A 24505-nucleotide genomic window follows, 5' to 3' on the forward strand; every position below is an offset into this window, starting at 1 on the left:
GGTTCAGCTACTGAACAATCAATCAATTATTTGGTCAGGTCTACTTGATCAGTTCCCTATCTTCTCTATTCATATGTGGAGAAAAGACACATTATCTCAATTTTTTACAAATGAGCAACTGAGTCGTAGAGATTAACTGACTTGCTCAATGTCACACAGGAAGTCCACTAAGCATCCATCCTTTCTGTTAATGTGTCTCTGTAAATTAATGAGATTCTGCTTTGCTTTTACTACATATTTGGTTTGTTATTTATCTTCATTAAATTGTAAACAGAACAATGGAATAGGGAAATATAGTGTTAAAACACAGAGACCCTATTTTAAGCCCTTAAGCCATATTATAGTGCAGTTTTTGGGATTCTCTCTTACTTCAAGGCTTCATTTTGGGTGTTTAACTGCTGTATAGAAAGTCTATCCTCCTAATACAATAGTGTGATGTCCCCTTTCAATGTAAATATTAAGGTTGATTAATCCAGGGAAGAATTTGTAGAGTTTTCCATCATGGCCTTGTAAAGATACTGAGAGCTACAAAGCCTTGGAGTGATGCCTCAAAGCTAAAGAATGAAATAGGAGATGCCTAAGTAAGAGAGGAAGAGAATGGTTTTTAAGGCAACCCACTTTAGCAGCAGAAAAGATGAGGGTGATCATGATAATATTTTCCAAAGGCATTATGAATATCCTGTCCATAAGAGGAATATAACATCAGAGAGCACGTTTTCATCAGTTGCTCCAAAGTGAAGGAGGACACAGTTGAAGCCTTTTTTAGAAACCTATAGCAACTGGTTGAATACTTTGAGTTTGAGGAGAGCAATGAGTTTGTAAAAGGTAAACTTGTGCTTGGAATAGGAACTAATAATCTATGTCAAAGGGGTTGCAAAAGACAGAAGGCCTAACCTTATAGAGTGCCATAGAATTCGTCCTTCATTGCAGGTCGCCTTTAACTAAGTGGGAAGAAAACCTGAGTCCTTTCCTGGAGTTACTGGAAATAGATATGTGGCAGAAAGGTGGTCTGCCATTACCTTTTGGAAACAGCTGACGCTTTTAAAGATAAAGGAATTTGTAAGCTGGAGAGCTAGCTTGTCAGTCCAGGAAGGAGCAATGCCACCGCAGAATCTGTTTCCGGCCCTTGCCTAAGGGCACAGCTTATTCGCTGAAGAGAATTTTAGGCAAAATACCGAACTAAAGTAGTTCCTCTGACCCCCAGGGACTACAACTCTGAGAGGCTTTTCCTCACCTCTCTCAGCCAGTGCCTTGACCCAAGTTCTCCCTCAGGAGCATTTCCACTCCCAGAAGTTCTCAATTCCAAGGCCCAAGCCACATTTAGGCATGACGGGGCACCTAAAAGTACACCAACAAAATCACTTTCAGTCAGGAAACAGGGTCAAGTCAACAGGCTAGCTGAAACAGAACATTTTCACATCCCTTCCTTCTGGGCCACCAAGCCTCGTTAACAAAATAACCATCCCACTCCCCAGGCATGTAATCCACAAAGCCTGAGTTAGGTGCCCAGGCTGCCTATGCGATGCATGGGGAGAGATAGGCACCTAAGAATGGGATCCACAAGAGCAAGTGTACGCTGGGTGTGGAGTGCCTCAGCTAACCAATAGCACATGCTGAAGAGAGGGGTGTGGCCTAAGCCCCTAGTGCCTAGATTGGGGGGAGGTTGGATCCACAGCAAAGAACCCTCTCTTTGAGTCAGGTACCTAAGTCTTTTCTTGCAAGAACAGAGGTGGTGGCACACGCCTAACGCCACACAAAAAGAGGAAAGGCCTGGGGGTGGAGTGTAGGCAGGGCCACACAGGCAGTTTGGGTAGGCTTAGACTTCCCCTGCCTTTGATACTCACCACCCATGCTCCCAGGGTGTGGGATACTCCACTATAATTCCCAGCTGTGCCTGAGGAGGAGAAGGGATATGAACAATGGCGTCTCACCTACAAGGTGAGTTCACTATCCACTGAACTATAGAGTCATTCACTCACATTCTCCAGGGCAATGCATAGATAATACGCAGTGGCACAGAACCGGAGATTGAGGGAGTCACACATCAGAATATCCCATAGCTCAGTGGTTAGGGCATGCACCTGGGAGACCCCTGTTCAAACCTGTTCTGTTCATCAGGCAGAAGAAGGAATTGGACCAGGCTCTTCTACATTGCAGTTGAGTTCCCCAACTCCAACGCTAAAGGTTATAGGGGAGACTGCCATTGCTTCCTTCTCCCTGTGACTGTTACATGTGCAGTTAGGTGTGCTCAGAGCATACGTCCCAGATTGGGCCCTGCAAGGCAAGGAAATGCCAAGTTTTACCTGGTTTGAGGCTCCTGCTGAGGCATTAGCTAGGTGCTGGTCATCACCCTGAGCCTGCAGTGTGCATGCCCAGAGTTAGAAACTGGATTTTATTCCACTTTCTGTATCATGAGTGACATGTCATCTGAGGTCTGATTGCAGAAGCTGTAGAAGAAAGGGTGATAAAGAGATACAACTGTATTTTCAAATCATCAACTGAATTCTCACACAAGGACTCAGAAAAATCAGCTTTGGGCTTGTAAACTGAACAAATTTGATCTGAAAATCATTGAGAGATAACAGGTGAAATCCTGACCCCCCCCCATGGACTTCAATCGTGTCACTGTTTTATCCAATAAAAACAGCATAGCACAATGTCATTTTTGCAGGTACATTTCAGACCATCCTCTAATTGCACTTTCTGACAACATTCCTTATTCCCACATTTTTCTCTGATGAGCAATGTTGGTAGCAAGTTAAATGTCAGCAATTTTATGTATTTAAGTAGAGAAGTTAGCAGTGTATGATATGGTCTGGTTATCTTTTGGCATTTTTTACCCAGTGAAGCTTAGTTCAGATGCAACATCTGGTTTTTCTAAAAAGTTTTATATTTTACCCAGTGGATTAGCTGGGTTGAGTGAGACAAAAGGAGATACAATTGTCTTCCACCAAGGTCATAATCTTAATCACTGTCTCAGCCAGAATTATAATGCTTCTAGCTCCTAGCTGTGTGCTTCAATTTCTCTGCCGCACGTCACTTGATATTTTCATTCCTCATAAAGAAGCAATGGTAACGTTATTAAGAGTAACAGGTTATTTCCTCTGTAAAAATGTACTGAAATTTTTTTCACCGAGTTCACCACCATGTCATTGCCTGTTCTTTGAAAATGCAAGTTTTATATGCCTTGGTGACTAGATTTTGATCCCACTGAAAGTTTGATGAGGTCTCTGGAGAAGGCTGAGGGCATACTTTGAAGATGGGCTGGTTGGCCAACATCCTGTAGAACTGATTTCGGTGCTGCTGAGGATTAATTTTATTTTATTTATTGCATGCTTATTAATGTCAGGGCACCTAGAACCTTGGATAGATGGCTTTATTATTTAATATCTACATAAATAATAAAAATATTGTACATAGCTTGAGATTTACCTTCCTGTTATTCCTACAGATCAAAGAGGACATGGGTTTTTTTTGAGATCCCTTGAGTGTCTTTGCTAAAAATGGAGGCCTCCAACAGCACATGGACTTCTCTTAGAGCACAATCAACTAACTAGTCTCTGATTAAGGTGAGCAGTTATATTCCCATAGGTTCGTGAAACTTTTCTGTCCTATTGTTGTTGGTCAGAAATATCTCATGTAGGTAAAGCATGTTTATACAATTGAATTAATGGGGATCTGTCTTTGTTCTTTTCGGGTAATGCCTCTCCTTATATGGAAAGTACATTAGTCAACATTCTATAATGCATATGAGAGCTTTCTCAGTGGGAATGGGAGACAGACTGATACTGGGCCCAATCCTGAAGTCCTTACTCTGGCAAAATCATATTTAAGTCAATGGGAGTTTTTTCACTTGATACAAAGCCATCAGGACTGGGCAGTGGTTGGGCTGAGGCTGAAGTCACTTGAGATGCACTTTGTTCCTGGTTGAAGTCAATAGAAGTATTGGCCTAACCTATGATTTAAAGACTCAACCTACTTTTTTAAAACAGTGTGATATAGATATAATTACAATTATTTTGATGTAGACTACATGGCACTTCCCTTCCACCTCCCTCAAAAGAACTGTACTTACAGGGTTACCTCACAAACCCAAAACAAATGTATAACTCACCACAAGGCAAGGAATGTTCTATTTATTCCATGATTGATAGCTGTTAGCAGAATTTTCACATTTAATTCACAACAGAAAATAACTAAGCCAAGAAGATGAAAGGTTTTTCTAAAGATTTAGCACTGTTGACCATTCACTGAAAACATGTGACTTTGTTGCAGGGCCGGCTCCAGGGTTTTGGCCGCGCCAAGCAGCCAAACAAACAAAAAAGCCGCGATCGCGATCTGCGGCGGCAATTCAGCGGGAGGTCCTTCGCTCCGAGCAGGAGTGAGGGTCCGTCCGCCGAATTGCCACCAAACAGCTGGACGTGCCGCCCCTCTCCGAAGTGGCTGCCCCAAGCACCTGCTTGGTAAGCTGGTGCCTGGAGCCGGCCCTGCTTTGTTGTATAACTGAATCCTTTACAAATAGGGTAACTATGAAGATACTTGACCTTTTGTGACAAAACTGCTACTAGATTGATGCTTGGACAGGTTACCTCTAGAGCAACCAAAGAGAATGCTGCAAGGTTAATTTAAAAAGTGGTTCTTCACCTGTATGCTTGCTTAACACATGTAATATATTTACCTAGTAGAATGAAGGCATTTTCCTGCTTGAGTTTATTGTAAGACACCCAGCAACTTGCTGTGACAGGACAAGAAGGGAATAAATGAAATAATTTTAATATAATATCAACAGAGTATGATAAGAAACCATAGGAGAAAGAGAACATTTTTTTGGAAAATTCTGCATATGTATATATTGCATTGTATAGTTTTACAGACGAATTTACATCAAGGACATAATATATATTTTTAAACACTGATTCGTAGAGGACAAAAATTATTTTTTTTCCTTCTGTACAGAAATGGGAGTAGGATTCTTCTTTTTGAGATAGTTCGATGTTCTTTAAGAGGAGTACTCGTATTCTTCAGCACTGCGGCGTCCAAAATCCATCCAGCCCATGTAATCTCGGTCGTTTATCCTGTGTGTAGGGTCAATGTTCTGTACCCTGTTTCCCATCATTGAGATCCTTCCAGTAGGACCTAACAGATGAGACATGAGGGGGCAAAGAATAAGTGAATTCAGTTTTTAAGCTTCCCCAAATCTCATTTTTGTATCTGTCACTTATTAATATGTACAGTAGTGAGGTTTATACAAATTTTACAGCACCTTTTTGGAAAATAATGTAAACATGGGAGGAATGTACTCAGAATTATTTGCTTTTATTCAAAATAAAAAGCATATCCATTGGTGGTTTGCTACAGGCATTTGTAATTGTGTGCATTATGATTTGTGTACAGCCTGACTAATAATCTGCACATTTCTCTCAGTGCATGGGGGTTCTCCCACGTTGTGGAACTTGGAGCCTTGGATTAACTATTTTGTGGGTCTCTTCTGTGACTCCATTTGGCATGTCATTTCCTCCCTCTCCCCATCCCCATCCCTGGCTGCTGGGAGGGAATGGGGGCATGTTTTTTCTTCACTGCCTGGCCACTTAGAGGGATGAGGAGGGACCTGCTGGCTTCAGCCCATTTGCTCAGTGTTCTCTCTGATGTCTCCCTCTTGTTTGTTAGGCAGTGTATGGAATGCTCTGTGATGAGCTAAATCTACTTGAGAGTAGGATCATGCCTGGGATGAGGACTCCATGACAGTCCTCTATGTTGCCTAAAGAGCCACAGATGGTGCAGAGCACGAGAATACATATTCTTACAATGTACCTTTGTTAGGAGCGGGACGGAGTTCAGACATGCAGGTTTTCCAGAGAAGCTGGGCATGTTTGTATGTGAGAACTGTCTTGCTAGAACTTGCAGATACAACTGTGCTGGAACTCTGAGTACTATTACTTTGGGGCAACTTCTGCTATCAAGCTAAGGTTCTTCTATGCTTCCTTCTGTCGTAATATTAGAGTGCTGATCTCCGCTATTGCTTTTGGTTTTTTGTCCATCTATGTTTAAAGCATTAATAAGATGTAAGGCCAACATTTTCTATGGTAAATCAAGGCCCGGAGATTAAAAAGAAAGGTCTTCATCTGTCTTAACACGTTACATCATTAGAACTGAAAGGATTTTAAAATGTTAATTGACTCCGCTTCTATCCAAAGAATGTGAAAATTTGCACTTCCATGGATACATTTTAACCTCATGTGCAGGAATACTCTAATTATAAAAATAAGCTTAAACCTTCTATGACTGAAGTCAATGACAAAGGTCCCATTAACTTTAATGGGAACAGGAACAAACATGAATATTGTTAATATTTAGCTTTGACCCAGATCTGTGAGTCTTTAAATTTATAACATTTAAAAAATCCTCAAATCTACAGAATATTCTTACTATATAAGAATTTATATTTTAAAGGAACACCTGCTGCCACAGGACTTTTATGTGGATGGAGTTTTCTTTACAGATGGAAACGATCCAGAACAAAATAATGAACATATGGTTAGGAACTTAATCACTTTGTCGATGATTGTAGAGGAGAGGACATAAACTGAATTGATCCCCCTCCTCCACTCTTTAGACACTTACTTAAACCAAAATGGCAAAAATTTAACTACTAAAAAGTCTGATTGATTAACAAATTAAGGATATCAGTTAAATGCTCAGAAGCTGAGAAATTCACATACATAATTCAAAGTATGTAATTAAGGGGCAATGAGAATGTGGTTTCTTGGCAGTATAGTCTGATACCATTGGAACAGCTCATCACTCAGATCAGGGACTGTTTCTACTTGAAAGACTTCTGAGTTTGCAAATCAATTACCCACTGGGCCCTATTGGCTCTTTTAGAACCATTGTGATCTGCCCTGACAAATAATTTTAAATCATGTGTCTCTGACTTGACAGCCACAATGTGTCTCCTTTACCCAGCTGCCAGATACATGATAGAACACTTTTAGGATAACTTAATTCAAAGAGCTAGTAGGTCATGCACAGTAAACTGAATTTCTTAACATCAAAATAGAGGTCATCTTAATTACCTTCAAATCTCTGAAGATGGCCTATAGACTCTACAGAGCCACTGGCCTTCAAACAATTCAGCTTCAAATTACAGCCATTTTTGAAAGATGGTAGAACCCAACCCTAACCTCGTGAGATAATAACTTATTTTTCCCCACAGTTATAACTGGCAATGCCTCTCCACAAATCATAACCACAAACATCACCACTAATCATTATTAGCACAGCAAAAGTCCCAATATGTGTAGTGTCTTCTAGCCAGTAGGTATGGATTGAACATCCCCAAAGTGACTAAAACTGGAATTGAGGGGATATCTTGAGATTTGTCATCATATATCAGTTGGAAGCTTCATATCAGCCATTTTTTAAATTTAAAAGCAATATTATCTTGATGAAATTACTACACTGAGCAACCCCTCCTAGAACACACAAGCCATAAGGGTCTTCTGCTAAAGGAGGAGAATATAATTGGTAGATAATGGACTTGAAGGGGAAGTAAATGAGAGGCCACAGTGTGCTTTTCATGAGATCCAGCCATACAAAGGTTACATATTTTTGTCCTTTCCCTCTGAATTCTTTATCCTCTCCTGTTACAAGTTCATTAACATGTCTGAGTCCAACCATCTGTCTGCGATGGGCTAGAATCAAGCTTGACCTCTACCAGGTCAGAAGAAAGTATTGTATCATATGCCTACAGTGGCTTTAAGGACTATGAACATACTTCTAAAAATAGGTGGTTTTTTTTAAGAAATCTGAGCTAAATCAATAAGATACAAGATGTCTTCTGTCAGGTAACATTTAAGATAAAGCCAAAGTGTTCTTTCATGATACCTGGTTGAGATAGTTGGAATGCCAGTCAGGAATTTTGGACAATGCACAAACTATGAAACCATACTGAAACAGAATAAATAGATAAACTTCCAAACAGCAGATTTTCAGGAAATGAAGGATGGAAATATAAAACTGGAGAGATATAATGAAGATTCTGTTTCATAGATCTCCTGTAATAATAATGCTTAGTCCCACAAATCATTTAATTATAGTACTGATCTTTCTAAATGAACATCAGATCTTCTCCTCCTTATATTACTTTTACTGTTAAACTGGACTCCAGAATGGACATGATTAGATTTGGCATGATTAGGCGCTGTTCAGACGTCTTCAGAGCATGCTCAGAAGTGATATTTTTTCCAGTTGCTTATAACTTTTTTATTACTTGACCATTTTATATATGTAAGTATGAATACGTGTGTGTGTGAAAACGCAGACAATATATATGCTGTATATCACACACATGACATATACTGCAGAGTCCTATCAGGAGTAAGGAAGAAATTCAACATAGTGTGGAGGCCAGCACAATATAAGCTCTACAATGAGGCCTCAGTATGTGTGACAAAGAAGAGGTCTCTGTCAGCCCTGCATAGGCCAATGTGAAGGGGAATGAAAGGGACAGGCCACTGCTTGGGGGAAGTGAATTTCATCCTAAGTGCATGAGGGGAGATAATTCTGGTCTGGGAGTGAAGTAATTGCCTGACATCAAAACAGCTGTGTAATAGCAGGCAAAGAATCTCCTGTTGGCCCTGACACCCATCCCCTTCACTTCCAAGATATCCTCCTTTCCTGCAATGCAGGGTGTAGAATATAGGGAGACTTAGCAGATTAAAAGACCTCTGAAATCACGTGTAGTAGTTTTTGCTGCACTTGGCAGCCATGTTGCTCACTGGAAATGCTCTGCAAGTAGCCTGCCCCCCAGAATACGCGAGCAATAGTCCGGTGTATTCAGATACAAAACTGAGCTCTTTTTCAGAGCAGAGCATTTAATTAAAAAAAAAAAAAAAAAAGTGAATGAGCCCCTTACAGGGAAGTTTGAATGGATAACTATTTGCAAGTGTTTTAAATCCAGTAACTCTTTTGGAAGAACAAATATCTAGCTTTTCAGGGGGAAAGCATTCCTTTTCTAAAGTCATTCTTTGTGTGTAAGTATATACTATAATGTATATACTGTAAACCATTTTATTTTGTGCAAATATATGTTTTGTGGGCCTCTAGCCTACAAATCCTTACTCATGTAGGTTGTCTCATTACCTACTCAGGTGGGTAAGTGCAACTAATGTAAGAGTTTGAAGAATCAAGCCCTTAAATTGCACTACTCTGTTGTCACTGTATGCAACAAACCTAGCTGCAACACCACAGATGTTTGCAGTTGTACAATTCTATTGTACTCCAAGCAATCATGAAACTAGAAATGTAAGATAGATTCTTACTGTACATGTATAAAAGCAAATGCTCAATTCCTTATTAATATTTTTCAATATTTCCTTTACAAATGTAGATGATCATAGTAGTCCCTTCTGTCCTTAAAAATCTATGAATCTATAAAAGTACTGAATCTCAAAGGGAATTCTTTTGACACAGACACATGGCATAATACGTTGGCTATTACCTTTTCTGGCTTGCTGGAGATATTTGGCCAGCAAAGCTCCAATGTTGGCTTTTTGGTCAACATTTCCATCCAGCCGCTGGATAGGTTTCAGCTGGCCAGCAGATGAAGGGACACGAACATGTCGGTGATGTTCTGTCAAGCTCTGCTCAAGCTCAGTGGCCACAGGATTCTCATTGTGCGAGCCTGTAGCCTGCTGTCCAAAAGAGCTCGTTGACAGCATAGCAAGGAACATGTAGATGCAGATACCACTGTACATAGCTGGAGGGAAAAGAAATTAGAGGTTGTTAGAATGGTGAACTTCACTGTATTTAATACTATCCGCTTCCCTCCCTTTTTAAAAAAAGTGCTGACTTCTGAACAAACTAGATTTGAGAGAGTACAGTAAACAAAGGAACAGTGTTAAACGAGAGAAGATTGGCAAGAGAGTATTTGACTGGTAGGTAAAATGTTTCTAGATTTAAGAGGCAGTAGAGAGATAGGGCTGTATAGTGGTACAAGTAGAGATAAAATCAATCCATTGCAAAGCTCTTTGCTGAAGAACTGCCTTCTTCTCTATGTTGTATTTCCTCCTCTATCTCAGGACAAAACATGTCAGTATTTCACCATCTTGTTAAAAATATACAAGTGATACAAATATTCAGTTTTGAAAAGCTGGTAAAGAATGTTTATTTTAGCAACATGTATTTTGTTTGTGCTTAATTGTTCCAGCTGTTCTACCATATCTTAGAGAGAGAGGGAAAAGGTCACCGAGGGAAAGGAAAACAAAATCATACTCCAACAATTGAAAAACTGTGGAATAAACATGGGTCTCAGGTGAATTTTCAAAGCTGTTTAAGAATTAGACATAGAATGATTTGGAACAATATGTTTCTTCATGTAAAACAGAGAATAAGTGTTATGGATATTTTCTTGCTTCTATAAAATCCAAACATAGGACTTATTTTACATTTCTAGAAGCACTCTATTTCAGTTTATATAACTATTTAATGCAAATCTGTGTATTATAGTTAAGATATGTAAAGTAAGTATTCAGTTTGTAAACAGTCCATTGTTCAAGAGGAAATATTGAACTGGATACTTCTTAATGCTAGAATGCTATTTTCTATGTGTATATGAAATATTTCATGGCTAAGAACCCCTAAAACGTACGAGTTATTTAACAATATACAAAAAAAACTTGTGTCTCAAATATGAACTGTTAAAGCAAATTTACCCATCACATACATTAGAGTTAATAATGTTTTAATGTGAGGCAAACAGGTTTTCATCACAATTGTTATGAGATGAAAGAAAAGTTTCAAAGTGGTAGCATTTCAGGATTCTACAGCCCCAGCATAATTAATATCTTGTCACTGAGGCATCAAGTACATCCTTGCTACTTATAAAATGCATATACTTTATATTCATTTCATGTAGAGATGGGTGTTCTAACCTGGCTACTTCATATAACGAGTGTAACTTAGAACCTAAAGTTCAATATTTAAATACATATATTAGTTCATTTTCATGATTTTATATTTCTATCATTTACATGATTAATTTTCACTTCCCATCACAAATGCTGTGCTACCCTAGAGAACTAGATGCTCAGTTACAAAACTAAAACATAATTTTGCTTTCCAAGGTCTTTTTCAAGGATATAAAATAGTTTGTTTAATGACATAAAAATGTTGGTAAAAAGAACAATAGAAACATGAATTATTCCCTACCCCCACATATTAAAGAGCTGAACATTATGTCCTGAATATTAAAGATCTAAATTTTTTTAGTGAAGATGCCTGTGAGAATATTCATGAGAAGAATACACTGAAAATTCATATTAAAAAAATAAGTAGACAAATAAATAGCCAGTCACATCATTTTTACATTTTTCTATAAGCAAAGATTCACCCAAACTATGGCTAAAAAGTTACTGACCCATCATCTCCTACCTTTAAGTAAGATACTTTTTCCTAGTTCAAATCAGAGAGAGAGTAGTGCTCAGGTTAGATAAGTTCTAACAGTTTCTAATGCTGCTCCTTAAATAGTCTAGCCCAGTGCTTGTGGTAGTGTCATCTGTTTACACAGGTCTGACGCAGATGAAGGATCACCACATGCTCAACTGGATGCTATCACTTCGTAACAAATTAATTTATCTGTGATGGGGAAGGGGGGGGGTCAAAAATCTGCTAACGAAGAAGCTCTGCGTTCTTAACCCTTTCCTCACCAGAGCTTCTTTGATCGTGATGGATGCCAGTAGCGGTTTTGTTCACTAGTATTGTAGTTTTAATTAAGGACGTGACTTTGCTTTGGAGGGGACACTAATGTCTTTTCACCACTTTACACTTTCAAAGCCCAAAAAGAACGCACCTTAATTAGGGTTCAGTGTCTGTATTTCAGCTTGCAGTGAAATAACGCTCTAACGCTGAACATTTATACTTTCTTCCCTTCTCCAAAGAGAGAGACAAACCCAGAGAGAGACTGTTTTGTAATCTTTCTAAAATTAGCCCAGATATAACATACTTAAGAAGTGTTCAGAGGCTTTTTGGCTGATAAGGCTCCTTTAAATATTGTTTTAAACATCCCCCCCCCACACACACACACTTATGTTTAAAAAACTTCAAGTAACGGTTCCTGGTTTCAAACCTTTGGCATAAAGAGCAGCGAAATGCAAATGCTGGCTAGCTGAGCTCTCGGCACTAATTAGCGATGACTGATTTTATTTATTTATTTATGTATGGATTCTATAAATCATGCATTTCTAGGATGTAGAATAAGGAATCGATGCAGTGTGAGAACTGTACAGAATTGTCCAGACCGCTCCAAACACACTGGAAGTTGAGGGAGTGCCGGATAATTTCTCTCCCCTCTCCATCCCTAAAGCAATGGTTTTAACAGATTGTGTGTGACCTTCTCAATCCTACTCCTCACGCGTTAATTTTCCACACTTTTTTGCGGGGTAAAGGGGTGAGGGGTTCTTGGACAGGATCAGGTTTTTCTCACGCAACGGGCACCGTCCTGCTAGAAGGAAGGAATTGATAAAACAAAATTCGTAGGATTGATTCGCTCTAATTCCAATATTCACACGCGCAGAGTCGGAGGGGATCCTGGGGCTTTGCTACTCCGGTGCCATGCAAGGGGGGCTCCAGAGGCCACTGATGTGCCAAACGTTTTATGTTTAGACGGGGGGGGGGGGTGTTACGGGTTACAGCTCGAGGGTTTGTCTTTAGTGTGAAGCTGAGTTTGCGCGCCCCGTGCCCAGCGCAAACCAGTGGAGCTGGAACTGCCAGCAAACAAACGGCTGAGCCCCCGAGCAGCTGTGGGAAACCACGGGCTAAGGCGTGAGGATGGAAACCTAGACTTGCCTTGTGCTTTGCTACCCGCCTTACACTGCACCCCTCGCCCCACATCATCTTCCCCCTGCAGCCAGAACTGTTCCTTTCCAGTCCCACCGCTTGCTTTCGGAGAGCAAATCTGCGTGCCTCTGGCGCAGTGTCACTGCCCCAGCCGTACACACCCACTCACACCTCTGCCTTCTTCCTACCCCTTATCACCTGGCCGCTCCCCGCACAACCCTCTTGCTCCCCAGTATTTAGCATCAGCTTCCCCCATTCGCCACAGAACTGGCTGCCCCTCTCTAGCGTCCCGTGCAAACAGCTGAAACGCTACAGCCAGATGTTTTCTCTTTGGGAGTGGGAGGGGGAAAGCGAATCAGAGCAAGATCCAAGCCGGAGCCCTGGCCCAGCTGGTGAATCACGTATTGAGCGGTGAGGACCATGCGCGCTGTGGCACTTTGCTCCGCAATTATGATTGACACATTGATTGACACGTCAATTCGTGTTGCCTCTCCCTGGCCCGGACCGCTGCTTGGTCACTGACTTCTGTTGTCACCTACCGCTAACCAATGTGGCACCGGGGGGTAGAAAACAGAGAGAGGCTGCTCAGAAATACCAGAGCTGCTTTCTCCACTAGCTTCCAGCTCACCGCCAGGCAAACCGAGTTAAGGAACGAAACTCTCCTCTTACCTTCTTTCTCCTACCCCCCTTCTCTGGAGCTCAGCCCGAAGTGCCTCTGGGTACAGTGGATCGGGGCGGATTAGAGTTCACAGCACTAGTTATAAATAAGGCACCCACCGCCGCGTGTGGCTGCTTTGCTGGAGGTTGCCCTGGCCTTGCCTCGTTTTAATCTACACGTCCGAGACACAAACTACACGAGTGTGGTTTTTTTCTCTCCCTTCCCGCTAAGGAAAGGAGCCGGCGCAGTCTGCTTTCCCTTTAAGACCCCGGCCTTCTCCTGAGACCCACGTGTCGTGCAGGGCTGGGGGTTGGCTGCCCAAGCAGCAGCAGCTCTGGTAACGGAGGCAGTGCGGGGAGGGGAGAGGACCCTCCATGAAATGTTAGTATAGCAGGGGAAAGCGAGGAACTCCCCCCCCCCAATGAAAACAGGAGGGGGCCTCTCCCATAGAAACGAGGAAAGGGGGCTCCTATGGAAATGACAAGGGACGTGATCGTCCCCCTCCAAAATCTCTCCGCTTCATCCTCTGCTTCGCACGATCCCTACAGCACGTTGGGACCTCCTTGTAACCCCCCCCCCACACACACACACACACGACAGCTCTCCGGGGATACCTATTGGAGTGTCCCTGTTGCATGTGTTACTGCAAGTTGATTTTGCAACTCGTCTCCGGGCAGGTTGTGCCCAAAGCCCCCTCTGCCTAAATTGGCCTCATTGCATTTGTTCCTTTGTTTTGCACCCCTGGCCTTCTGCTGCCCAGCAGCAGTCGTCTTTGCAAGCGCTCCCACCCTGCCCCGGCAGAAGAGCGGCTACGCAGCCAGCCGCCCATAGAGGGCGCTGCGAACTCGCCCACTCCCTCACGTGGCGCTGTGCCCCTGGCCTGCATGTGACCCCGGGCGGCCTGCGGGACCTGGCTTTAACCCACCCCGTGCCTGAATCCGCTGGGGGAAACCATGCAACGAGAACGTCACACAAGGGAAACAAAAGACACCCCACCTCAACTTTCAGCCGAAGCCATTCTTTTGAGGAGGGGGATGGTAGACTGAAATTCTGCTGTGCAGTTTTAGCCCAAGAGCAGAATCTCAGTCTCCTACACCCAGTTTGTAGGTAACAATCCTGCCTTGGTGAAATGCGGGATTAGGGGGGTGTCTACACTACAGACGAACCCCAGGCTCTGACTCAAGTTTGAACCCAACCCCCCTCTCCCCCCTTCTGTCCACACACAAATCAGTCTGACTCAAGTCAGCAAGCACTCAGGACACAGATCCTAGGACCCGGCTAGGGGCATGGGTCAGAGCCAGAGTCCTGCTGTGTCCCAAGCCCTGTCATTTTGCAGTGGGACACAGCTCAAGTCACAGACCTGGGTTAGAAGATCAGCATCATGCAGCATGGACATGTTAGCATGAGACCCAGGTCCAGCAATTGTAAGCCCAGGTTTACGCCATAGCATGGGTGCTCAAGCAGGACTTGGAGACACTAACTCCACAAGCCATACCCTTCCTGACCTAGTAGGTCTTTTCCATCTCTCGATTCTTCTCACTTCATCACAAACTGCTCCCAGGAAGATGGGACTACAATTAGCCATGGGGAAGGCAGCACCTTGGACAGCACCTTCCCAATAGCCTTCCCTCTTTGCCTGAGACAGTCCCTCTTTGATGGGAGTGCTATTGCCTGCTCTTTCCAATGTGGCTAAAGATGACATTATGGGGCTTCATATTCTCTCTCAATGACTTCCTGTGTTGCTGACTGACCTGAAAACTGATTTTTCTCTCATACACCCTCACCAGAGGATAAAGAGGCTGCCATCAGAATATAAAGAAGTGTTTTTTAAATTAGACATAGAAGGGGCCCAGAGCAAGAGGGGGAGAGAGGCAATAACATACATACATAGGGGAAGGAGAAAAGAAGAGCAACACTGAAAATAGATTCAGCATTTTCTTCAAAGTAATTTGCTAATGGAGCTGGTTCCTTTGCTAAGAGTTTATCCCCTCTGTCAAACCAAGCACATTCCTCGTTAGTCAGTTTCAATGTTTTGGCTTACTTATTAAACTGATCACTGCTATTACAGAAACAAAACAGACAACAGAACCAGTGGCTAGCTGGAAAAAACAGCACAAACTTTCTGGGAAAGTACAATACAATGACAATTCTAATAGGGAGCATATCATAATGACTACACTCAGTCCTTGGGGAAGGCCTGCTATTGCTAATGAGAACATAATGAGGGAGGAGAAAGGCAGACAATTGTGCTGTTTATATATAAAATATTTAACATTAAAAATGTTGATCTGGGTGAACATGTACTGTGTCAACATAAATTTCATTTATAGTATATAATAATATGAGTTCAATTACATCAATATGATGTGGAATATATATTACTCTAGATTAATTATAAATTATAACAAATGGTGTTTTGCACTAATGGAGAGTGCTGTGTGTGCTGTTGAACAAATGAACATATGGTATAAATCAAGGTTCTAATACTGATGGTCTAAAATACATAAAATGAGAACACTAGCAGTATGCTTGGTGTTGTACAAAAACAGATGGAGAAGATATGAATGTCCATTGTATATTGACACTTGTATCATATCTGCATATATGAGATATGTGTGCCTATGCAGATGTATAGTATTACATGCTCATATACTGATTTTTCCACTGGACCTCTGCCTTGTTCAGTGCATGGGTTGGGCAGTACTCAGTTAATGAGGCAACTATTCAATATTTGTTTTTTATTCTTATTTCTGCCTTATTCAACTCATACTGAATGCAGATCCCTGCCTCATTTGCTATCCAGCCTTCATACTAAATAAGGAAAAATAGTGATAATATAGTGTGTGATAATATAATTACAGACTGCGTAAAGGAAGTAGCAACCTTAATTTTGACACTTCCAGGTTTCTGAATGCCTCATTTTGTAACCTTGACTTTCTTTTAATCTATTTTTGTGTATGAAATCCCTATAGATCCTATTCTGATTAATTTTTTTTATCCAATTTTTGCACAAAATCAAGCATTCTATTGGTGCTCTATAGATACATATTAGTTGAGGACAGCTTTGCATTTTTAAGGGGGTCAAAATGATATCCTCATACAATATTTGGATCCAATAGGATGAGATATGAGTCTGGGTGCATTAAATGAGTTCTCACAAATCTTAAACTATTTTCATGGACCTGGATATAGCACATCCAGTATTGTTATTACTTCAATAGCTAATTGAAATGATGCCCACCATTATTATCTGGAGTGAGTCTACTGTCAGAAAACATGCAGCTATTGTTACTTTGATGGGAATTGGGAAGAATTTATCTTTTCATAATCCTAAACTTTAGCTTTCCTAGCATCTCATATGTAGTATAGGTAACAATAATCCATTTGTGAGGTTCTTTTCTAAAATAATGTCTATCTGAATCCAGAGGACCACTCTATAATCCTTTTCCACTCTGCTAGGATTGTTTTGTTTGTAACATCTGATCTAACTGTTCACTTTGTAGGGTACATTCACTCAATCACATTTTGTCACACATATTTTGAACAATTGTAACTCCTAGGAAAGACTGTGATATAGCATGATATATTCCAAATTTTGTTAAGTTGAGAGGGCCGTACCTTGCATGAATATTCTGCAATTTTACTCTTTTTTTCTGGGTGTAAAACTTTCCTTTCAATAGAGATAATTAGGGCCAGCTGGCTAGCTTGGGGAGGGGGCACAAAGGTGGCTGTAAACCACCTTTACAGCTTCCTGATCCTCATACCACCAGGTCAATAAGGACAGCTGTAAGCCCCACTGGTTGCAATACCCCTAAGGGAAAAGAAGCTTGATGCAGAGAAAGATATTGTAAATTACGGTCACCTTAGGCATTAGTAACATGCCACTGGCAAACATCTAGATCACAGTGGCACATAACATGTGTATCAGTATGCCACCAGGTACTCACTGCTTGGTCAGGATGTCCTGCCTACCACAGGCATGGTAGGAAAAAAGGAAGACAGAGATGGAGTAATTATTTTCATGGGCTTGTCTCTTCCTGACCTGGGACCTATATAACAAGATGATGAAAGTTCCCTTTCATGGTAGCAGGATGTGCTGTACTTTTCATCCACTGGTTACTCTTTGGACTTTACTCTGGAGTCAAGTTCCCTGGAGTACTTAGTGGTCTTGGTCCACAAAGCCTTCTCCAGTACACAGTGAATAGCCTTTTTGAAACAGAAGAATCTCTTTAGGCCCTTACTTATATGTTACCCACAGGCTTAACTTTCCCAGCATCCTTCAGACAGCATTTTCTACTCAGGTGCAGCTCTTTTTAACCCTCCTTTAGCAACATACCTTTCTCTAGTACCACCTCTCCTCCTACCAACTGAGTAGGAAGAGAGAGGCCCCAGGCTCTTCCCATTCACAGCATTCTTAATGAAAGCATAAAGCCAGGTCTTAAGATGTGCTAATAGCCAGGTCTCCTCTCCCTCACTTCATCAGTGAGTAAAAGCAGCTGGATCATACGCTAGCCTGAAAGAGTCACAAACTAGCCAATGCTTACTCTAGCTTTTTAAAGGGCTTGGGTTTTTCCATCCTTTTTTCCTTGTGACAGTTTGTTGTAATTCTCCAGGAATGGGGAGAGGGTAATTTAAAAGTAGCGTGAGTGTGAGTTTTACCTCAGATGGCAATGAACTCAGAAATGCTCACTGCATACTTAACTACACCCGGTCTCTTTTTTACAGCAGCAGCAATGTGTGTGCTGTGCAATGCTTTATTCCATGCGAAGTATTTGTGGGTTTTGTCTCCTTGGAATCTATTTTCTTAGCAATATGACTTGTGGTTTGCAACAACATCGTTTTCATGTGGCATGCATAATGCAACACATCAACTTATTGTGCCTGTGTTGGATGGTTTTTTAGACACGGCTTCAGACTCAAAGGCATTTACATTCTATATCAGAAAATTAGCTACATACTGCTAAGCATAAGCATATGGAGATGGTGTATCACAGAGAATAAAGCCAGATGGCTGCTGTATGGGACTAAGGAGGCCTTGTGCTCGGGATGGTAGCCAAAAACAACAGTTTAAACTCTTTAAGTGTTATATTTTTCTGATTTGCATTCGTGGATTTTTTTTTAATTCAGACCCTGTTGCTTAAGAACAAGGTACACTAGGGGAACTTCATCCTTAGTGGAATGGCATCAGGGATGAATATGGTCCATTATGTATAACAAGGTAGGAAGAACTGGCAGTAGATAACAGATAAGTGGAACTGTACATTTTTCTGGCAGATAAATCAGTGAATATACAATTTTACAGGCTTCGTAACTATACTTATATGATTAAAGGGCCTTGAGTACAGAAGTGAGAATACTCATTCCCCTAACACTTTCATGGGTGTTGATTTGGCCATTACATATTTTCCTCTTCACTTTTCTCAAATCCATTTAATTTCATTTCAGTAATTTCTATCAAATCATCCAAAATCCTACCATATAGCTTCTTGTCTGTTAACATTTGTTCTTTACACCACACTTAGCAGGAAGCTAAACTCTGCTTGGGGTTATCCCTGAATATGAGTGGGAAATCTGGCCCCAGTGATGTCAATGGGAGTTTTACCATTAACTACAATGGAGCCAGGATTACACTATAGAAGAATTTATATGCTGCTGCTAAACTGGTTCCAGCAACAGTGCCTCAACTTCGCAGATTTATTTTGGTCTCTGAATTTCTTTTAAATATTGGTTTAGAGAAAATCAGTGAGAAACCACATAGAGACTGTGACGTTATCTGATTAAATTATGACCATGTAGATCATTGTTGCTACCACTGTTATATAATTACAACAAATCTTGTACAAAATGTGGCATGTAAGATGTCTATGGAAAGGTTACGATTTGCTGAATATAATTATGCTATTTGTATGCATGTATCATTTTTGTAGCTGAAGTTAGGAATATTAACCATGTACCTGCATTTCTAAGGTGTTTGCTTCTGGGTAGCGCCAAGAAGCTACCACATTAGCCAGCACATTGTGAAGGAACTATTCAAGTAGAATGACCCATTAAAGAACACTTAACTTACAATGGAAGATGCCTATCTACTCTTAATGGACTTTCCTGCTGTGGCTAAGCGAAATGATGCATGGACATGTGACTTGCCCAAGTGACTCCAAACACCATCTTGCTACCTGTAATTTTCCATTAGCTGTGCTGAGGGCTTCGTTTATAAGAATGGATTTCCCTCCACATGGCAGAAGCTATAAAAGGCCCTGAAAACATCTCCATTTGGCCTCTTTCCTGCTCAAACCTCTGGACTATGGACTTATACTAATGGGAGCATTCTAACCAAGGCACTGAGGACCTTCCAATGATTTGGAAGCAACCAGAGATTTGACTTAAACCAGCAGTTTATTCCATCACTGCTACAAGCCTGAACCAAGAACTTTGCATTTATTGTATGCATTTGATTCCTTTAACCAATTTTAACTCTCACCTTTCTTTCTTTCTTTCTTTCTTTCTTTCTTTCTTTCTTAAACCTTTAGATTTTACATACTAAAGGATTGACAACAATGTGATTATTGGATAAAATCTGAGTTGTATATTGACCTGGGTGTGTGGCTGGTCCTTTGGGATCAGAAGAGCCTTTTATTTGATTAAATTGGTTTTAATAACCACCCATCTTTAAGTCTAGTGTCTGGGTGCTGAATCCAGGACTGGAATGCCTAAGGAAACTGCTTTTTTGACTTCTTGTTAGCCAGTGTGGTGAAACAGAAGTTTACTTTTGTTGCTAGTTTGGTATATCTTATAGGGAGAACCACCACCAGTTTTGGAGTGTGTCTGCCCTATTTCTCAGCAGTTTGTCCTGAATTTGGTATTCTCAGTTGTGACCCACAAAGGCACGGTTACAGAGACCTAAAGGGCTTTTGAGGTAGTTATTGCCTTAGGACCAGATTATGCCCTCTTCATTTATATGTTCAGGGAAAGAAAATAGTAGGAAAGTCTGTGAAAAAAGGTCCATTTTTTTCTGGGAGTAAGGGCAGGCATGGGGGGGGTGTCTAAAGATGGGTTGTTGTGAACGTAATTAATGAGCATAATCTCTTCCTCGCTAACGTTCCATGGAACTCAGATACTATGGTGATGATGCAGTGTAAACACCCCAATAGATTAGTTAGGAAGCCTCTGTATGTGATCTCTGCACATTTGGGTCTCCATGGTTTTGAGGAGGTGTGGTGAGGTGAATTTGGTGGGGAGATCTGGGGTGAACCACTCTCTGTGACATCATCTCATTTGGATGAACTTTAGGAACTAGGAAAGATAAATGGTAAAGGTAAGTAAAAACATGCAAAATTATTCATGCTCAGTACTTCCCCTGTGATATCTATAGCACTGCTAGAGGCACTGCACTATTTGAGTACCTAATAAGATAAAAGTTTGTTGTGTCAAGCACAGAATGAACCATCAAATGCAGTAGTTAGCCTCTCTCATGAAGAAAGAAATTTCTGCAATGCTTATGTTGTAAAATCTCTTGGCATTTTAATACTTGTCTTCCCTGCCTTTTATTATCTGTAGTGCACATTTGTTACTTTACTTTGTGCAACTCAACAATAAGAGGGTCAAAACAGAACCAAAAAGTATCTTTTTTTACTAAGTGAAACAGTTACAATTCAATGAAGAGGGATGGAGAGCATGATTACCTAAGATAGACATGCCTACAAGCAAATAAATGCAACCTCAGTGATTGCACAGAAATGTGCCTACGGGACCTGAGTCAGCAAAGCACTTAAGCACATGCTTAAGTCTCATTGAAATCAATGGGATTTATTAGCCGTGCACAAGTGGTTTGCTGGATAAGGATGGGATTTTTTTGTGGTGAAAGGTAAGTGCTCTGCTGAATTGAGGCATCAATCCTGTTAATAAAGACCATTTGCCCTTTGAACCATTTGACAGTCTGAGATCCTAAGGTTCAGTTCCACAGGGAACATGATATTTTTGGTCTGAAAATCTGTCAGATTCAACTTCATTGTAATCACTCGTGTAGGATCACATGCTGTTAATGCTGCTTAGAATTGTGACTTCCCTTCAGAAGCTGAGAGTTTGTGAGGCAAACCCTTGTAATGTTTACCACTCAGAATTGGAGTTACTCAATTCACCATACAATTCTCTGGGGGAACAGCCATAACAATGCTCTGTTATCTATGACAAAGTAGTGTATTCAGTCTGGAAAACTATTGACTTTAGGGAATCTAATTCCCTAGGATTCTGGAATCAATTTTATATTAATCCCAGGAGATCACAACAACCCGTTATATATACCAATGGCATTAAGGCCAAGACACTCAAAGGTATTTAAGCTCCTAACTGAAATCCATGGAAGTTAGGAACCTAAATACCTTTGAGGATCTGGGCCTAAGCCTGTACTTTAAATATCTTAAACTTTATTCACCATATAACACACAATGTTTGTTTATATTTATTAAAATCCCCTCTGATTCTATGGGTATTGGGCAAAATAAATAAAAAAAACAGATAATTAAAAACCAGCTCAGAAATGTCAAAGCACTCTATTGAAGACACCACAGTCCATACTTTTGGATTCACTCCCTTAAAGGCCCAGCCGCCACACACCCAACAAGAAGGGGAACAAGTGCTATTGAACATTGTTCTTAGGGTAGAGATTCACTGTCCAGCACCATCCTTTCAGACTTCTTGGAAAGAAAGGAAAAGACCCACTCATCAGCTCCTGCTAGGGTCTGCCAACACATCAGCACCAGCTGGTGGCTGATGGTAACAAAAGCAGCTGATAGAGCAAAGAAAATCAGAAACAAAACAAAAAGGGCACCTGCTCTTCATCCATTACCGACCCCCCAAAAAGCTGTGCAGGTGATGGTGGCACTGTTTGGTCTCCATGTTCTTCCCATGGCATGAAAATATCCTACCCCACAGTCCCTTCCTGCAAGAGGGGAAGGTCTGGGCCATTAATATTTTTAAAGCACTTTAAGATCTCCAGAAAGAAGACCTTGTATGCGGTAAGCACAGTGAATTATTTTATCATCTCCTCTACATTTGTGTATTCTTGTTTACGTTGAGACCAGCATTTAACAGTAGCAAGGTGTGGCGATTTGGGGCTGTGTCTGTACTACGTATGAAATTTCTGGTTGATATGAAATTGTATTATGAAAACTGCTGTGTCATTAGTGTCTCTATGTATGTGGATTCACCATTATTGACAGGCCTTGTAGCAGGCGTACACCAGACAGAAACAATGGGGAGGGCGTAGGATTCAAGAAACCTATTCAGGTGCAAATATCTGGGACAGTGGTTGAGATGCATCCTTAGAAAATCAGTTTAGCTGACTCCTATGAAGGGCTGGGGGAAGGAAGGAGCAGTGGAATGTTATCCAGAAGACAGAACAAAGGAAGCCGGGGTGGTTCAGGAACACGGTAAGGAAGGAGAGAGCAAGGTCGCCGAACATGTAGCAGCCTCATGAGGCATAGGGCTCTGCCTGGTTTCCTGAGCTCAGCTGGCTCCAATGACTCTGGGCAAACCAAGGAATTTGGATCCCAGCTCAAAGAATATTCTGGGGTGGTGAAGAAACTGAGGCAGGGATGTGTGTTTAATGATGATTGTTTTGTATGGTCTGTGCTCTCTGGTACTTTCTATGATTAAGTATAAAAGAGCATTAATGTGTTAGACTCTGCAAAGTGTATGTGTGTGTGTGTTAACAGCTTCACGGCTGCTTTGTGCCCTCACAGAGTTAAACTACTGCCAGAAGCTTGACACTGCAGGGGTAGAGTTCTGGGAGATGGGTGTAACTAGGGCATCTTGGGGGACAGAGCTGGTCCTGGGGCATAAGGCAGGTGGGTCGAGGAGCTCCATTTCTGAGAAGGGGTAACAGACTGAGAGTCAGTGACAGAAATGCCCAGTCAGTGGCCCATGAGGGGACCCTTGCTAGGATCTGTGGCACAAGGTAATTTGAGATTGACTAGCCTGGTGTACCAACAAACATTGTTTTTCAGTGTCCCTCAAAGAGGATAGAGGCTCTTTGAAACATAACTGAATTGGACTGCCAGCATATTGACCTCTTCTACCATTCAATGACACTTCATAATACAGAGGAAATTGAATTAACCTGGGTGTGAAATATGAAATGTAATTCTGACAATTCCCATTTAAATGGAGGCACAGGAGGGTAGAAATTCTTCCAGAAAGGTCTGTGAAGGGAACAGGTACCATATAATTATTTAATATGGCTGGATGGGATGAAAAGATAATGATGACATAAATTTAAAGGACAACCCAGATTGAGATAGAGAGAGAGAGTGCATGGCAGGGATTTGAATTTAGGAAGAAGTTTTCATAAAGAAGAAAAAGTGATCTCAAGACATGGAAGCATGGATTGAACAGAAGGTGAGGACAGGTGACCTCTTGGGGCTAAAGAGAAGACACTAAAGGAACAAATGAGAGGATCAAAAACTTGCAAAGGAAGTGGGATGTGATGCTGATAAACCAAGTGTCAGCTGTGGCCAAGGCCATAGACATTAGCTAAGAACTGACAAACTCATAGCTGGAAACCAAACCAGCTCACCTGTGTGTTAGTTTTGTTCAAAATATTTATTAGTCTTATAAGAATGTATTTAGTGTTTAGACTCTCTGAAATGCTTGTAAATTTCTGCATGCATTAATTTCACTTGTAATGTCTGTATTCCATGCCATAAGGAAATATGTAAGTTTTGCTTTATAACTTTGAAAATGTTTGCTCTTAACTTGTGAACCCAGGCATGGGAATTGTCCTCTCCCCCTGCCTGTTCAAGAAACCTATCAATAATAAATGGGCCCTTAAGGAACATCATGATACAAAGGATTGGTGAATGGCCCTGTCACACCTTGTAAATGCTATGTGCAAGGGAGCTCTTCTCATAGGCCTTGGCTACACTTGCGAGTTACAGCGCTGTAAAGCCGCCCCCAGCGCTGTAACTCACTCCCCGTCCACACTGGCAAGGCATTTGCAGCGCTGTATCTCTGTGGTTG

The 24505-nt window shown here is 41.2% G+C and overlaps 1 protein-coding gene across 3 annotated transcripts; it reads right to left on the reverse strand.

Moving 5' to 3' along the window:
- Positions 1-4791: 4791 nt before the first annotated feature.
- LOC112119307 (cholecystokinin) lies at positions 4792-13577 on the reverse strand. Of its 3 annotated transcripts, none has more exons than XM_026646061.2 (3): positions 13504-13577; positions 9500-9757; positions 4792-5136 (listed from the first exon to the last, which is right to left on the reverse strand). In XM_026646061.2, exons 2-3 carry the CDS (start codon positions 9753-9755, stop codon positions 5000-5002), a joined length of 393 nt encoding a protein of 130 aa, XP_026501846.1. In that variant the 5' UTR covers positions 9756-9757; positions 13504-13577; the 3' UTR covers positions 4792-4999. The 3 variants fall into 3 exon arrangements, with proteins under 3 accessions (XP_026501846.1, XP_024073686.1, XP_024073687.1); XM_024217918.3 differs by lacking the exon at positions 13504-13577 and adding an exon at positions 11417-11505; XM_024217919.3 differs by lacking the exon at positions 13504-13577 and adding an exon at positions 11431-11490.
- Positions 13578-24505: the final 10928 nt, after the last annotated feature.

Source organism: Terrapene carolina, unplaced genomic scaffold (assembly GCF_002925995.2).
Source record: "Terrapene carolina triunguis isolate 2854851 unplaced genomic scaffold, T_m_triunguis-2.0 Scaffold34021, whole genome shotgun sequence".
Taxonomy (NCBI): Eukaryota; Metazoa; Chordata; order Testudines; family Emydidae; genus Terrapene; species Terrapene triunguis.

Excerpts from the sequence above, each read along its gene's own strand:
- LOC112119307 (XM_024217918.3), bottom strand. Across the intron at positions 5,137-9,499 it reads TCTCCAGCAAGCCAGAAAAG|GTCCTACTGGAAGGATCTCA; the intron begins GTAATAGCCAAC and ends CTCATCTGTTAG.